The 18,150-nt window shown below is 49.0% G+C and overlaps 1 protein-coding gene across 3 annotated transcripts in view; it reads right to left on the bottom strand.

Annotated features, from left to right (window-relative positions):
- RCOR1 (REST corepressor 1) overlaps window positions 1–18,150 on the bottom strand; it is a 523,596-nt gene that overhangs the window by 151,543 nt on the left and 353,903 nt on the right. For all 3 annotated transcript variants that reach the window (XM_078660219.1, XM_078660217.1, XM_078660218.1), the window contains one exon: window positions 2,384–2,461. In XM_078660219.1, the coding sequence (XP_078516345.1) occupies window positions 2,384–2,461 (78 nt within the window). The remainder of the gene's footprint in view (window positions 1–2,383; window positions 2,462–18,150) is intronic.

Here is an 18,150-nt window from a genome sequence, read left to right as displayed (position 1 = left end):
CGGCAGTCGGGGCACAACTTGTCGTCGTGGTCAGCCCAAGGCAATACAGGCCCGACGGTGGGTGTCAGTAACAGACATCAGACGGTTACAGTCAGCATAGGGATTGAACCCGGGCATCCCTACTGGCACTGAGAATCTACCGACTCGAAAGAGGACCCAAAAGGATCGAAAAAGTTAGTCAAAAAATTACGAAGTACTGCTTTTTCCGGATCCAGAAAAAAGAAGAACTGACGTCAGCGCGCGAGGGCGGCGTCTAAGTACTCCGACGTCATAGACCGAGGTAGAAGTATACTGTGCATGTTAAGTTAATGTGCACCAATTAGTAAGGTTTATATGTACATACACAGTTGTTTTGATTTGAGTGTAGAAGGGATCTCTTCTAGGTCCTGATGAGAAGCCAGGGGAGGGCTTTAACATTTATTTTTTCCACCGAGCCAGGTATTTTCTTTTATTTTCCACCATTCACTCACTTCTGACTCTTCCACTCACACTCCTACACCACACATAGTATTGTTTTTCATAACTAGTGCTACGACGTAGTTGTAGGTCGTAGCCCGCCACGTTCGGCACTGAGCGGGAAGACCCCGAAGATGAAGCATGCCACCAAGGGTCCTTTTGGTGGGTGAGGGGTATTTAAACAAAGCTGTGTGCTTTCCACCATCGTAGGAGACACACAGTCTGGAGGAACACTTCTATACTTTCCCATAAGGGTGGATCCCTTTGTTTTTTGACAATACAACTTGAGGAGGACGTATCCACCTCTTCTGCTCTTTTGAGCATTACCTCTTCACTCCCTTCATGTGTTACTTTGATGAACAGTTTTGACATCTGATCTCTGAAAAACTGGCTATTGCTGCGTAGGCTGAATAAAGCCCTTTATTGTAAGGTGTCCATAACAATATCATTAGGTTGTGGAGTTTCCAGAGAAATACTTAGCTTTCACTCCATGAATCAGCATGTCACGGAACGTGTTGATATCTCCGATAGGTAAAATCCTGCCGGTAGATGCTGTTAAAGATTGGGGAGCACACGAGGACAATGTGCCATTATCAGAACAGAAAGACCCTGGTACAGCACTTCTATGTGAAACAGCGCCTTGAGGTGATTCTACAAAAAGAAGGTACCTAGGAGTCACTTGTCTCTTACTTCCAGTGGACATGAAAGTATGCATTGTTGCTTGCACCGGCTTCAGGGACGGAGACGAAACAAGAAGTTGTAAGATGTGTTTGTAAAGAGGATCTCAACAGAATGATAACACCTGGAGGTCTTACTGGACCAAGAGACTGGACTGATGATTGCGAAAGTCTCGACTACTTCTTAGGAGTCTAGTGAGGAGATTGGCTAGATGTGGCAAATACTGTTATTGATCTCTGTGATGTCGGATTGTGCTGGGTCCATACATCTTCCTGTATGAACATACGTACAGGCGTGTGGTGTCTCAACATCCAATGGTGTGCAGACAGCTGCGGTGACGTTGCACAGACAGAGTGCAACACAGAAGATAGTATGGAAAGCCTTCACGTCGTAGGCTTGCATGTGGTGACTGTAGTGATGTCATTGCTGTCAATAGCGACTCCGTCGACAATGGCAAAAAGTTGAAGCACTGTCTTCGTCAATGACTTTGAGGTCACTGACTGTTTTTCCCCTCCATTTTTTGCAATGGTCTTCCTCAGGAACTCCCTTGATGGGAAGCCTTTGTGGAGGAAGGTACAACAGTTACAATGGAAACAGAGGCATCTCTGGAGGTATTGTCACTTTTATTGCTCTACCATTTAAAGTTTTTTTTGCAAAATGTGCCCTTCTTGACCGAATGAAGCTAGGAGACAGACCACGCAGACTTTGTGAATGTCTACTGCAGCGTTGTTCCTTCCACAAGGGCATCACACTAAAAGTGACAGCACTGAGTTAAGTCACAAAAACGTTTTGAGAAGGAGTTTTAATAAAGGAAAATAGGGGTGAAGCCACCCAAAGTGTTCTAGGATCCCAATCAAACAAGCCAGAAAACGGAATTGACTAAGAAGCAACTGCCAGTACAAGGCATCACGCCCATCCCTGGACTCTTAAAGGGGAAAGGTGCTGTTTTAACTTTTAATGCAATCCTATCCGGCTGCTCCTTTCCTCTCAAATTAAATCAGTTAAGCAGCAGGGTGCATTTGTCGGGATTGCAAAGGTTTTGGAAAGACATTGTAAACTGATTTATATATTAAACAGTCCAAATATTTTAGAGCAATTTACCAGCATAGGTCTGGAGGGGATTTGTTGTACAATTTCTATACTGGATATTAGTTTTTCAGGGTGCTCTAAGTGGGAATTATCTTACAGTTTTTACAATGAAAAACCTATGACACAAGTGTTAGTTACCAGGGTTGCAAGAGAATCCTACCTCTGGGAGCCTGTAGTCATCTAATCCACCTTCAAGTTTCTCTTTCAGAGCACTGTTGGTTTGCTTGATATTCTGAATCTAAAGAACATACAATGTTTAACACATCATAAACTGAAACACCTACTATATGATCTGATAACATGTTAGCCTTATGAATAAAAAATTGATTTCACTGGTCATGTTCTTATTAAAGGCACATTAAAATCAATACAAATACACATAGATCATCAAAATAAAATCTAGCAAGTCACTCAAACTGCGTTACTAAGAAAATACCTCAACTTTAACCTCACCTTCTTATTTACCATGATTCAAATATGACATGCAGCAGGATTATTCGTTAAAAAGCACCTCAAAACAAACATTTATAAAAATATGACAGCAACACATTATTAACCCGCAACAATAGTTAAGCTTCACATTCTTCTAGAGCCATATACTTTGCATTATTCTGTCATCCAGTGGCTGAATCCATACATAGTTCTGTATTAACTTACATTTTTCCACTTTGGGTGTCAACTATTCGAAGAGTGACCCTGAGTTATCCTCACATTGAGCTTAACCCACAATGTTACTGTCTGTGTAGTCAGTCACAATATTCAGATTCCATATGGACCCTCTTCCTACTTTATCCTTAGTAAGGATGAGAATGTCACAAATGAATCTAGAAGATTTTCAAGCTGCAAAACCTGTTCAGGTAATGCAAATGAAGCCATTTAGCAATATTGTTCCCTTGCGGAAGAGGGAGTGAGGTGTGGTTCATTTGACATACAGGGTGTACACCCACATAAGTAATAATGAACGGATGTACAATGACCATCTGGCTGCCATATACATATCATTTAGCAAGATGTTTGAAATATAGGCTAATGTGGCTCCCTTCTGTCTTCCCTCAGAGAGAGCTCTTTAACTTGCTTCCAGTCAGTGTCTTTCTTGCAGAGGAATAACATCTCAATGGTTTGCACAATCAATGTTGCGGTTGAAATTTTGGACAACAGTAAACCACCATCTTCCAAGTGCACGTGCTAGAAGTACGAGTTACTTACCTTCGGTAACGATGTATCGGGTAGAGACGATTCTAGCCGCAGATTCCTTATTGTAGAATTATCCCCAGGAGCGAGACTAGATCCGGAATTTTTTTTGCCACAGCATCCCTGTGCACCGGCATCACGTGACTCCACCCAGGCGTTGTCCGCGTACGTGACGTCAGCGAGGTCACATAAGTCCCACCCCGGCGCGTCTACGTCAGTTTTCTTCAGAGAACTTTTCCGCGCCACAATGCGGAGCCATCAGACAAAACTGGGAGTATGGGAACAGTGTGCGAAAGAGCAGAACAATTGGAAAAAGGAATGGTGACAAACAACACCATAAGGAGCAGTGTCAACACTGCAGTACCCAAAGGCAGGGAAAGCAGAAAGAACAGCACAGCCCTGAGCAGCTACCCCCAAAGGAACAAGGGCAAAAGCACCGCCAGATGACCCCAACCCAGAGGTTAGCAGAGGGGCCAGTACCCTTAGTAACTAAAGGGGAGGGGAGGGAAGAGAGTGAAGGCAAGCCCCAACCCTTGGAGCAACCAGAGCAGAGGGGCACAGGAGTACATATAAACCCATCCTCCAATTCGCCAAAGAGGAGGAAGGAACATGAAACAAGACAAATCATCCTGTCCAAAAGGGCGAAAGAATGCACTCACATAAGACCTAGCCACCCACCGTGAGGAGAGTGCAGAAGACCAAGCCAAAGGTCCTTGCAAAATGGAGAGGAAGGGCGGGCCGCGAAGAAATCTGCGGCTAGAATCGTCTCTACCAGATACATCGTTACCGAAGTTAAGTAACTCATACATCTGATAGACTACTAGCCGCAGATTCCTTAAATTAGAACAGATACCTAACCATACCCATGGGGAAGGAGGGTCTGCGAAAGGACCCCACCAGCCTGGACATAACAGAGGGTCCCACAGGGGACTAATCCAACGAACAGGGCGAGGAACAGGGCGAGGAACCTTGCCTCTCCAGGCAAGGGGAACCCCTACAAGCAGAACACCACCAACCCCAAGAGGGGTGTGGGAAGAAGAAAAGAAGAAAGAGGAAGCCCATTCACACTCAACGGAGGAAACAAGTGCAAGGCAAGGGGAGGCCGAAGCACCCCACGCCCCTACAAGGCAACAGAACCTCCATCCAAGGTCAAGGCAAGGAAGAGGAAGAAGATCAACCTAGAGGCTCCAAGGAGACGAGGGGAAAAAGGCACTGAGGGGGTGAAGGAGGAGGAGGCCACCAAAGCCCCGTTCAGAACCACCCGATGGCCGAGTCTGCCAGGGCCAAGAGTAGCCAGCGGGCATCCCGTGATGGTGGAGACAACATCAGCGGCAGGGAGGAAAAGGCAGTCCCCAAAAGGGGCCTTGAGGCAGAGCGGTGGAGGGAAAGACACACCGGGTCACGCGGTGCTCGACGGTGCTGGTGCAGGTGTTAGGGCACCGGATCCCCTGTGGTGGGGCATCCCCAAGCCCCCATCAGAGAAGAATGGAGCGAACCCTCAAAGGTAAGCAGCAGCTCCCTCCCACCAGAGTCCTGGTGAAGAACTTCCCAAAGATGATCCGCGGGGAAATGGGCAGCGGATCACCCATGCGCAAAATACTCACAGCAGTGGAAACAGCGCGAGCGAAGGCCACACCCGCCTCCGTAGGGCCCAGCGGTGGGGAAAGCCAGGTCCGGAAAGGAGAAAGAGGGACTGAGGAGTGGGGGACCTGTGGCTCCTCCGGCAAAAACCGCAGCAACGGCGAGGAGCTATCCTTTGATGACACCGGGGTAAAAGCCACAACGCGGCGGCCCGTCTCCAGCGAGGATGACACCAGCAGGCGCCCAACCTCGGGGGAAGAGGGGGCGTCCGAAGAAGAGTCCACGACTCAACGCCTGTCCGGTGCCATAGAGTCCACAACCTCAGGCAGGACGTCCTCGCCGTCCAGCGCCAAAGGAGATGCCGGACAGGCCTCCTCCACACCACACGGCGCAGGGGACCTGGGCTGGGCCGGAGCCGAGGCGGCTAAGGGACAGGGCCAGAACGGCGCAGAATCGACCTCAGACGAGGTAGTCGCCTGCGTGGAGGGACGAGAGGGACCCGGGGAGTGACAAAGCATCTCCCACCAGCCTCGACCCATGAGGGGGCGAGAGGGGCCTGCAGACCCCAATAGCGCCGCAAGGCCGACTAGACCTCCGACGAGGCCGCCGTCTGCGTGGAGGGAGAAGAGGAGCCCGGGGAGGGACGAGGGTTCCCATTCCAGCCTCGACCCATGATGGGACAAGGGGGGGTCCGCTCACCCCTGTGGCACCGCCAGGGCCAGCAGCCGCCTGCACCATAGCGGCGTCACCTCGGCCTCAGACAAGAGCGCCTCTTGTCCATAGGGCAGAGAGGGGCTCTGGATGCGACCCGAGCCCCGGCGACCTCCCGTGACCACAGGGACTCCCGCAGGAGTTTGCAGCGAAGCAGAGGCGCCGTGGTCCAAAGGAGGGACCCCCGAAGGGCCGCACCCCGACGGCACCACATCCTCCAAACCTGGAGCCGAGCCAGTCTGCGCCGGAGCCGCCGTGGACGGCCCCGCACAACGCAAGGGATCCGCCGACGCCCCAGGAGGGGGAAGGAGGAGAAGCCAGCGAGGCCTGCAAAGCCGCCGCATATGTCTCCATCTGAGCCCTCGACGCGCCCTCACCGGGAAACGGTGGATAGGGGGAAAATACGCGGGGCCGCATCACCCGCGGAGAGGCCACGTCCCCACCAGGCCGGAAACCAGCCCTCCGGGACACACTGCCACACTTACCGACAGGGGAGCGACGCTCTTGCGGCACAGGAGAGGGATGAGGACAACTATGACGGTTGCTTCGAAAACCTTCTGCAGAAGCTGATAGTTGACGAAGCCGATCTGGACATGCTCCCGCCACGACTTCGGCTTCAACCGTTGGCACGCCTCGCAATCAGTGGAGCCGTGATCTTCCCTCAAGCACCACATGCAAATGAGATGAGGGTCCGTCGCAAACATCAGGCGTCCACAAGACTAGCACGTCTGAAAGCCCTAAGGCATCTGCACACTGTTCCCACAAACACACGCAATAGCGATGGGAAAGGCCTAAACAGGCCCAGAGCACGAACCGGATACGCGTTGCACAAGGAAAAGGAAAAAACTGACGTAGGCCCGCCAGGGTGGGACTTCTGTGACCTCGCTGACGTCACGTACGCGGACTCCTGGGCGGAGTTGCGTGATGCAGTCCCCCCGGCGCGCAGAGATGCTGTGGCAAAAAAAATTCCGGATCCAGTTTCACACCTAGGGATAATTCTATGTTAAGGAATCTGCGGCTAGTAGTATCTATCAGATAAGAACTGATATGACTTACTGAAAGTCGTTATATCTCACCTATAATGCTCAACTGCTCTTTGACGGTCTAAAGAATGTGCAGCCTTTTCTGCGGACATTTTAGATAGTGAATAATGTTCATAGTTGATTGGTTGAAATAGAAAGATTATGATATCTTTGGTATTACTTTGTGGTTAATCTTCATCATCGCCTTATGCCTGTGGACCAGTAAATATGGTTCTTGATACTTCAGGACTTGTAACTCATTCTGTGTAAAGGGATGATAGCAATTAGGAAGGCTGTATTTAATGGTAAATATTTTAGAGTAGCCTAGTGCGTCAGTGAAAAAAGGTATTTATCAATTGTGATAAGTTTCACAGAAGTGCAGGGACTGAATTGGGGGTGGGGGAGGGTCACACCCTTGTGGGAATCTTAATTCTCAATGTGGAGAGCAAACTGTTGTTGCCATAACAGTATTGCTGATAAGTGTACAAATTATTATGTCTATGGCAGCTTATTTTCCAACGGCCTTATGTAGAGTTTGGCATCCAATTCACAAACGTGGTGGTGAACAGTTTCTTCCAAACTCTGTTCTCCAGCAATTTTTAATGTCAAGCAAACAGCAATTCTTCATTTGGCACACGCCAATTTATCTTGTCCCTTTCCTTGTCTATTCTTTTCGTTACCAGTACTAGTCTGCAGAGTCGATTCCCATGATAATTGATGTACTCTCTTTCTGCCACTATCAAAGCCTAGGCATTATAACAAAATACTTGCCAGTAGGAGTAGTTTTGCGGCATGAAGACTTTTCTGGATTCACATGCTGTGCATTATTCCGCCATCTAGTGGTTGGGTCCGGAATGGTCTTATTTTTTTGGGTCGCCGTCGACCACCATTTGGTGCCAGACACGTTCCCTGTGTGACGTCAGATGGTATCCTGGAGGTCGACATGCGTGGTAGTCATCTACAGATTCTTTTTTACTGTTTTGTAGTCCTTGAGATGGTTGTTAGATAATTGGTTTAATAATTTGCTTCCCCACCTGTTTGTTTTCCTTGTAGGGGAGGCCGGGTAAGTCGCATGTGAATCCAGAAAATTCTTCAAACTACTCCTACTGGTAAGTAACTATTTAGTTTTTCAGCGGGAATCCTTTTCTGGATTCACATACTGTGCATTAGATTATGTAGCGGTTTCTCCTGTGTTTGGGAGGCTGTGGTGAAAGGAAGACTTTGCAAACAGGTGTTGAAACACACTCTGTCCATTTTGAGCGTCCTTACTCATCTGAATGTCCACACAGTAATGCTTTGTGAACATGTGTGGTGATGCCCACGTTGCTGCTGCACAAATAGTCAAGGGGTACATTTGCCATGAAATGAATATGCTACTTACCAGTATGCATCTGTTCTTGGCATGTAGGGCTGCTGACATTCATATCTATAGCATAGATCGCCGCCTAGTGTTGGGTCCGGATGATTGCACATTGTTGTCCTGGAAGAGTCTTCGAAGTATCACAAGATAGGTGGCTCCTCCCCTGGACTACAGTGCGCATGGGCATCGACTCCATCCTTAGATTGTTTTTAGCCATTGCGGCAAAGATGGAGTGCAATAGTGTAAACGATGACCATGCTGAAGAGTAAGTGTAAGAAGAAGAAGAAGTCTGCAACCGCTACGGGCGCCGGGGAGGAGGGCGGGCGATATGAATGTCAGCAGCCCTACATGCCAAGAACAGATGCATACTGGTAAGTAGCATATTCAGTTCGAGGCATGTGGGCTGCTGAATTCATATCTATAGCATAGAATACATAGCAGTCCCTCCATTAACGGCGGCTGCCCGTGCCAGTTGCAGAAGTTTGAAAAAGTGTTCTGAGAACAGCCTGTCCTACAGCTGCCTGCTGTCTGGAATGCACATCTACACAGTAATGTTTAGTGAACGTATGTGGTGTAGACCATGTGGCTGCTCTACAAATGTCTTCCAAAGGAATATTGCCTAGGAACGCCATGGAGGCCCCCAACTTGCGTGTGGAGTGGGCCCTGGGGGGGACCGTTAAAGTGCGCTTAGCTTTGTGATAGCAAATTTGAATGCACTTCACGATCCACCTGGCTATTCCAGCTTTGGAAATGGGGTTGCCTTTGTGCTGGGCTGAGAAGGCAACAAAGAGCTGTTGTGTCTTTCTGAAATCTTTCGTCCTGTCAATGTAGTACATTAACGCCCTTTTGACATCAAGTGTGTGGAGCATTCTTTCTGCTACTGTTTCAGGGTTTGGAAAGAATGCGGGCAGTTCTATGGTTTGATTAACATGAAACTGCGACACCACCTTTGGAAGAAACTTAGGGTTAGTGCGCAGCACCATCCTGTTGGAATGAATTTGAATAAATGGCTCTTGTACAGTGAGTGCTTGCAGCTCACTAACACGCCGTAGAGAAGTAATGGCAATGAGAAAGGCTATTTTCCATGTTAAGAATTGAATCTCACAGGAATGGAGAGGCTCAAAAGGTGGGCCCATCAACCTGGTGAGGACCACGTTGAGGTTCCACACAGGAGCTGGCGGGGTCCGGGGGGGGGGGGATGATGCGCTTCAGCCCTTCCAGGAAGGCTTTAATGACAGGCACTCTGAAAACAGAGAGATGCTGCCTGTTTTGAAGATAAGCCGCTATGGCGGATAAGTGTATCCGAATGGACGCATATGCTAGATTGCATTTGTAAAGATGCAACAAATAGCAGATGATATTAGGAATGGATGCATCTAGCGGGTTGATATTGTGTTCATTACAGTAAAGGACAAACCGCTTCCATTTTGCTGCATAGCAAGCTCGGGTAGTGGGCTTTCTCGCCTCCCAGATGATGTTCATGCATTCAGGAGGCAGATTAAGGTAGCCAAACACTAAGACCTCAGGAGCCAGATCGCCAGATTGAGCTGTTGCGGATCTGGATGCTGAATGTCGCCATGGTTCTGCGTCAAAAGCCTGGGTGTGAGGCGCAGCCTTTGATGCGGCACCACGGAGAGTTCTAGAAACGTGGTGTACCATGGTTGGCGTGCCCACGTTGGAGCAACCAGGATGAGCGTCATCGAGTGTTGCTTGAGTTTCTTTGCCACCAGCGGGATGAGAGGTGCTGGTGGAAAAGCGTACGCAAATCTGCCTGGCCAGTTCATCCATATCGCATTGCCCTGCGACTGTGGGTGAGGGAACCTGGCAGCAAAGCTTTGGCATTTTGCGTTTTCCTTTGTGGCAAACAGGTCTATCTCTGGATGACCCCAATTGTGGAAGTACGGGCGGAGTACTGATGGGTGTAACTCCCACTCGTGCATTTGATGGCTGTACCTGCTGAGCAGATCCGCCATTTGATTGTCCTTGCCCGGGAGGTGTTCCGCCATGAGGAAGATGTTCCTCTGAATGGCCCACTTCCACATGCTCTGAGCCAGATGAGACAGCTGTGGAGAGTGTGTACCTCCCTGCTTTTGGATGTAGTACATGGCCGTCATGTTGTCCGTCCGGATCAACACGACTTTGTTGCACAGATGTACTTTGAATGACTTGAGTGCCATGAAGATTGCCATCAGTTCTAGGTAGTTGATGTGCATCTTCTGTTGCTGCGTTGTCCACAGTCCCTGCACTGTGTAGCGGAGCACATGAGCTCCCCACTCTTGGAGAGATGCGTCCGTCGTGTGGCACAGGCTCTTGAAACGGTCGGCCCTTACAAAGGTTGTGTGGATTCCACCAATGCAGAGAGCTGTACGCCCGACCCGTCACCAACACAAGGTCTTTTAATTGCCCATGAGCCTGATTCCACTGACATGCCAAGCACTCCTGAAGCGAACGCATGTGCAGTCTCGCGTGCGGGACTATGAAGATGCAGGAGGCCATCATGCCTATCAACTGCATGAACACTCTCGCAGGAAGTGAGTGTTGTGGTCTGAACTTGAGGATTAGCGACTGGATGTTGCCTATCCTCACTGGGTTTGGCTGAGCTGTAGCTGCCAAAGTGTCTATCGTCGCGCCCAAATACTGCCGCACGTGGGCTGGCTGGAGGTGCGACTTCGGATAGTTTAGTGAAAACCCCAGACTGTGAAGAAGGTGAATGGTGTGGGACATGTCGGTCGCGCATTGCTGGGCTGACTGTCTGAACAAGCCAGTCGTCCAGGTAAGGGTAGACATGGACGTTCTGTCTCCTGAAGTGCGCCGCCACCGTCGCCAGACATTTCGTGAACACTCTGGGGGCTGTGGTCACCCCGAAAGGAAGGACCTTGAATTGGTAATGCTTGTTTCGAATGGTGAACCGGAGGTATTTTCTGTGGGAGGGGTGAAGTAGGATGTGAAAGTAAGCATCCTTGAGGTCTAAGGTTGCGAGGAAATCTCCCTGGTTGAGCAATGGAAGAACTTGTTGCTGTGTTAGCATGTGGAAGTGTTCTGAAAGGATGTACTGGTTCAGGGGCCGTAGGTCCAGAATTGGTCTGAGCGACCCGTCCTTTTTCGGGATTAAGAAGTACAGGGAATACACTCCTGTGCCTTCCTCCTCCACTGGCACGGGCTCTATCGCGCCTTTTTGCAGCATGGCCAGAACCTCCTGCTGCAATAAGTGCAAATACTCTTGTGACATAGGACGGTGTTTTGGGGGCATGTTGGGTGGAGTGGCTGTTAGTTCTAAACAATAGCCGAACTGGATAAGTTTCCTGACCCACCTGTCTGTGGTGATGGACTTCCACACTGACAGGAACCGTTGGAGTCTCCCCCCGACAGGTGTTGGATGGTCGGGGGGCAGTGACAGGGAGTCACTGTTTGTTGGTGGCAGAGGAACGGGAACTGTTGTTGCCTCTGCCCTTGGAGCTGTTTCCTCGGTATCCTCCTCTACCCTGCTTGGGGTAGGATGATTGCGCCCCACCTTTGTTGAACTGCGTCTGCTGTGACATTTGGCCTCTGGTAACACCTCAATTGCCTGAGCGACGAAAAGTGTTGCCTCGAAACTGCTGGGACTGGAGAGCCCCCATGGACTTGGCAGTCTCAGTATCTTTTCTAGGGTGGTATCTACCTCTGGACCAAATAACCTGTCTGGGTTCACCGGCTGGTTGAGGATGGTAGTCTGTATCTCAGGTTTGAACCCGGAAAATCGGAGCCAAGCCTGACGCCTCAACATCACGCTAGTGTTGATAGCACTTGCTGCCGTATCAGCTACGTCTAGTGCACACTTTATAGCAGCGTTAGAAATGAGCTTTCCCTCTTGGACCAGCATCTCAGCTCCCTCCTTGAACTGATCTGGCAGGTGTTGCAACAGGGTTTCTAGGGTGTCATAGTGTGCCCTGTCGTATCTGGCCAATAGCGCCTGCGTGTTTGAAATACACCAGATGTTGGCTGCTGAGCTGCTACTCTCTTCCCTGATGCCTCCAGCACTTTTGACTCTTTGTCTGGGGGAGGAGCTTCACCCGTGGTTTGGGAGTTTGCCCGTTTGCGGGCATTAGAGACCACCAAAGAGTCCAACGGCAACTGGCCCCTTATGTATGTTGGATCGCCAGGTGCTGGCCTGTATTTCTTCTCAATCCGAGGGTTAACAACCCTTGACCTTGTGGGCTCCTTACAAATGTCCGCAGCATGCCTGAGGACCCCTTTCAGCATGGGAAGAGTCTTCACAGTTTTTTCAGCAGTGGAGAAAGTGTCAAAAAGGAAGTCCGCCTCCACAGGGTAAGCATGCAGATCAACATTATGGTTTTTGGCTGCCCTCTCAATCAAAGCATGAAATGCTGTAGAATCTTCAGTGGGAGACGTCTTGATGTTGAACACCTGGGGGTCAAGGGCTGCCTGCTGATCCCCTTGATCACCTGGCTCCACCCACGAGTCCCGGTGCTCATCAGGGTCCGTGTTGGTGGGAAAATTGTACTCCTCATCCTGCTCATCCTCATCCCCTCCATCAGAATAGGTGGGCGAGGGTGTAGCATTTCTTAGAGGCTGTGGAACAACTGGCTCAGTCAAGACAGGTGTGTCCTCTGCAGGCTTTTTGCGCTTCAGTGGAATCCTAAAGGACTCCAAAGGCTGTGATGCCGTAATCTTCCTTTTGTAAAGGGACAGCCTTCCGGTGTCGGCATCGATAAACTGCTCTGAGTGCTCCGATAAAGTGTGGTCAATGCTGCTGGCCCCCAGCCGGGGGTGTTTGACACCACCGTGTCCGTGGTCACCGACCGTGGAGCAAAGGCCTTCGGTGCCACCTTAGGCGGTAGCGTGAAGAGGATCGGCGCGGAAGCCTGTGTCGTTTGGGCAGCTTGCTTCGGTGCGGAATGTGTCTTCGGTTCCGACGCAGAAGCCTTGTCTTTAATTCGTTTGAGGGAGTCCGAGACCTGCTTCGTAAAGGAAGCGGATGGTTTTGTCAACCCGACCGTTGTCCTCGGTCCGCGTCCAGGAGAAGATCCGAGCGTGGACGCCTTCTGTTTCTCCGTTCGAGGCGCAGGAGCATCCTTTACTGGTGCGCCAAGATCTTTGACCACTGCCGCAGACGGCTTCGGATCGGCAGCCTTGACCTTTGGCGTCGGGGTCGCAGACTTCGACGCCGCGCCCTTGGTAGACGTAGTGTCGACAGGCCTCATGGCTTTTGGCTTGACGGCTTTTCCCGGAGCGGCCTCGATTGCCTTCTTGGGCTTCGGGTCGACTGTCTTGCTCGGCCCCGATTCGACGGCCTTTCGTGAGCTGGGCTCCTTGACCACTTTCGGCACCGTGGACGGTCCGACAACTTTTTTCGGCTTTGAGGCCTCCGAAGACGACGGCGTTGATGGGGGAGCAGACGTCTTCGGTTTCGATGGCGTGTCGGCCATTTTAGTCTTCGTCGATACCGTTGGTTTCAGTTTCGATGTAGACAATGGCGGCTCCGCCGAAGTGTCCGGAGCCGGGCCGGAAGGCGGGGCCGTGGATCTTGGTGGAAGGTCTTGGGTAAGGCCATGTGGCGATCCCTCGACCCGAGCCATAGTAAAAGTACGAACGGGGTATAGCTCTTCCTCTGAGCCATCTTCCATGGCCCCGTCGTCGTCCCCTACCTCGTCGACGACTTCCTCCACGTCTTGGCCCTCAGCGTCCGCCTCGTAGTCTGACTCGACGACCACCGATGGAGGTGAAACTTGAAGGTGAACCTGCTGCTCGTCCGCTTCTTAGTTGACGAAGATGTCTACTGGTGCTGGAGCCGAACGCTGGGCCTCGAGGCGCGCCGAAGCCTGATGGTCTTCTTAGATCGAAACTTGGAACAGGCCATACAGTTGGCCTCATCGTGGTCCGGCGACAGGCATTTATTGCAGACTGGGTGGATGTCGATGTGTGGGTACTTGGATCCACACACGGGACAGCGCTTGAACGGACTCCGCTCCATGCCGTTGAAGTCTTGCTGCGTCAACTGGGCCTCGATCCCCGAAGAGTTACGCAACTCCATGGATCTCTGACTTTAAGAGTTGGAGTAAGTCGGGCACCGAACGCAAACAATACAGACGGTTCGAAAAAGGCCTTTTGGCCTGCAAAAAGTTAAGTCTTGATCGATTCCGAACCGGAGTTAACGAAATCACATCCGAACCCAATGGCGGAAAAAAACAATCTAAGGATGGAGTCTATGCCCATGCGCACTGTAGTCCAGGGGAGGAGCCACCTATCTCGTGATACTTCGAAGACTCTTCCAGGACAACAATGTGCAATCATCCGGACCCAACACTAGGCGGCGATCTATGCTATAGATATGAATTCAGCAGCCCACATGCCTCGAACGCCAAGGTTACTCCTTTCTTTTTTGTGGAGTGAGCTGTTGGCTGAATTTAGTTCTTTTTTGGCATTGGAATAACATGATTGGATGGTTTGTACCATCCATCTTGCAATGGTTGTCTTAGTGACTGGAGATCCTGTGTTGGTATGCGAGTAGGTGACAAATGTTTTGTTTTCCTGTACTGTTCTTTGCAAATAATAAAGTAACTCTCCTTACATCCAGGGTACGGAGGCTTCTTTCTCCTTTAGTTTTTGAAGAAAACTGGTAGGATAATATTTTGATCTAAATGATATTTAGATACCACCTTTGGTAAGAAGTATGGGTTCGCCTTTAGGATTACTTTATCCTGGTGTATTTGTAAATATGGTTCTTGTATTGTTAGAGCTTGCAGCTCACTTACTCTTCATAGCAATGTGATAGCGATGAGAAAGACTGTCTTTAGAGTAATGTGTTTGAGGTACGCGTTGCATGGACTCGAAGGGTTTTGTCATAAGTTGTGATTGTACTGTATTTAGGCTCCATGTAGGTACTGGAGCTGCTCTCAGTGGAGCAATTCGTTTTGCCCCTTCTAGAAACCTTTTAATCATTGGCCTTGTGAAAAAAACGTTTACAAGCTTTTCCTCTTGTGTATGCTACTAAGGCGGCCAGGTGTACCCTTATGCTTGAGTAGTTTATGTTTCTATCTAGGAGGTAAGTCAGGTATGTAATTACTGTTTTTTGAGAGTCTATTGAACCGATATTATTAGCGGTGCACCAGGTGGTATATCGCTGCCATTTTGCGGTTTAGCATTTCCTTGTGGACTGCTTTATTGCCTCTTTTAGGATTTCCATTTTTGTTAAAGGCAGGTTGAGGTGGCCAAATTATATGTATTCAGGCTGCCAAATGCAGCATTGCTGGTCCCGGGTGAAAGATTTGTCCTTGTTGCATTGTTAGCAGGACTTTGTCGGCTTTGATCTTGATCACTCCACTTTGGATGGTTCTAGGAGGGTTGAGTACCAGGTTTGTCTTGGCCACTGAGGGGCAATGAGGATCATGTCTGGTCCTGGATCCTTTGCTTTTTCTTACTTTTTTTTGCATGAGGGGTATTGATGGAAAGGCATAAGTAAATGTCTGACCAGTTGAGTGAAAGTGCATTTCCCTCCGACTGGTGGTGTGGAAACCTCGAGGCAAATTACTGGCATTTCTTGTGCATTGTTGCAAACAGATCTATCACTCGTATCCCACAGAGTTTAAAAAGGTATTGTACTGTTTGTTTCAACTCCCATTCGTGTGACCAGTTCTGTCTGCTCAGCTGATTTGCTCTAATGTGGTCTACTCCTGGTAGATGTACAGTTTGTAGATCGATGTGGTGGACTACTGCCCACTGCCAGGTCTCCTGCGCTAGTTTGCTGAGGGGAAAGGACTTTGTACCTCCTTGTTTGTTCAGATTGAGCATTGTTGTTGTATTGTCTGTATTAGGACAGTCTTCCCCTGAATGTACCTTTGGAATACTTTCCATGCCAGGAAGACCGTTTTCATCTCTAAGAAGTTGATGTGCGTTATGGAATCCTGTTTGTTCCATTGTCCCCGTACTTTCAGCTGGTTGCAGTGTGCTCCCCAACCATTGAGGGATGCGTCTGTGGCGATACTCACAGATGGAGTTGGGTTCCTGAAAGGTCTCCCCTGTGCTATGTTGTTGGATGCCCACCATTGTATCTCTGCTTGCACCTTTTGTGTTACAACCAGTACATCTTCCCAATCTTCTGTGGCTTGGGACCAGCTGTTGGTTAGACATTCTTGGAATGGCGCATGTGTAAGTGTGCATAGGGGATAAGTGGGATGCATGATGCCATCATGCCCATTAGTTTCATGACCTTTCTCACTGTCAGAGATTGACCCTTCTGGTAGAGTTGTCTCCTGATTGATAGCTTGTATCCTCTTTTGTGTAGGATACGCTTTTGCCTTTGTTGAGTTAAATATGGCTCTCAGGAATTTATTTTCCTTTTCTGGTCTTGATAATTTTTTGTGGTTTATTGAAAACCCCAGTTTTTGTAGCGTATTGATCGCTGCTTGAACATGTTTGTAGCATGTTTGTTTTGAATGTGCTCTTATGAGCCAGTCGTCTAGATAAGGGTAGACGTGGATTCCCTCTCTTTTGAGATAGGCTGCTACTGCGGCTAGGCATTTTGTGAATACCTGTAGAGCTAACTTTATTCCGAAAGGTAGGACCTTGAATTGGTAATGTATTCCGTTGTGCAGGAATCTTAAGTACTTTTTGTGTTCTTTGTTCATAGGAATATGTAAGTAGGCATCTTTGAGATCTATTGATGCCATATAGTCTCCTTTTTGGATTTGTGGTATTATGTCCTGAAGAGTGCACATTTTGAAACGTTGTGTTAGTATGAATTGGTTTATGAACCTTAAGTCCATGATTGGCCTAAGAGTTAAATCTTGTTTGGGAATTAGGAAATATGGGGAGTAGTTTCCTTTGAACCATTCTTGTTTTGGTGCCAATTCTATTGCTTGTTTTTTGGTATATTTCTTGGATTTCTGCCTCCATCAGTATGCGCTCTGATTTCAGGAATCGTCTTGTTTTGTGTGGGTTTGCAAGAGGTTTTCTTGTCGGCTCTATGCAATAGCCGTATTTTACCAAATTTAAAATCCAATTGTCTGTTGTGATATTTTTCCATTGTTTGAGGAATAAGGATATTCTTTCTCCCACTGGTGTTTTGTGTAGATCCTTGCTTGTGAGTGAGCCTGGTGGATCCATTTCCTCTTCCTCTAGAGGGTTGGCCTCTTCCTCTGCCATTGCCTCTTCACTGAAAGGGCTGCTTCTGCTGTAATTGTTGCCACCCTTGATAGCTTGACTGCTGACCCATTTGTTGACCCGGGTTCTGCCCTTGAGGTAGCTGTGACATTTGTTCTTGTATAAAGGTGCCTCTACCTGTGGGCTGTTATTGAATCACCCCCTTTTAAAGGAACCTCTCTGCTATAGGGTCCCCATTGCCCTTGCTGTCTCGTTGTCCTTAATCTGTTGAAGGGCTTCATCTACCTCCTTTCCAAACAGTGCTTCTCCATTGAATGGTCCATTAATGATGAAGGTTTGAACTTTTCGATTGAAAAACGATAGTCTGAGCCAGGCATGTCTTCTCAGGATGGTTCCTGTGCACATCTATCTACTAGCAATCTCTGCTGCATCCAAAGCAGACTTAAAGCAGGTGTTTGCCACGTTTTTCCCTTCTGGACAATAGATCTTGCCCTCCTCAGGGAGTTAAAGAATTTCCTCCAGGTCATCCCACTGTTGGTGGCCATATCTATTTAGTAGGGCATTTGAATTTGCAATACCCCACTGTGTTGCTGCCTCCTTTTCCATTCTTCTCCCCACCATATCCATCCTCTTACTCTCCTTCTCTGGTGGAGGTCCGGTGTTGAGGACTGCATTCGCTCTCCTGGCTGGGGTGACAAAATTAAGTCAGGCACTGTATTTGCCTGTATATATTTAGGGTCTTTTGAGGAGGCTTTATACTTTTCCACTCTGGGGGTTATCCCCTTATTTGAAGCAGGTTCCTTGAGGGCTTCTTTGCCTTGGTAAATATGGATCTCTTCTTCCGGGCTTTCGGAGTCAAGATTGTTGCACGTATCTGACATTTTTTGAGTTTTTCTCTTCTTCATGTACGTCTCCGTATTCCTCGGGTTCTTCGTCTCGAGGTTCAGAGGTTGGAGGGGAGTA

Source organism: Lissotriton helveticus, chromosome 9 (assembly GCF_964261635.1).
Source record: "Lissotriton helveticus chromosome 9, aLisHel1.1, whole genome shotgun sequence".
Lineage (NCBI taxonomy): Eukaryota > Metazoa > Chordata > Amphibia > Caudata > Salamandridae > Lissotriton > Lissotriton helveticus.
This window is presented reverse-complemented; position numbering and strand designations above follow the sequence as displayed.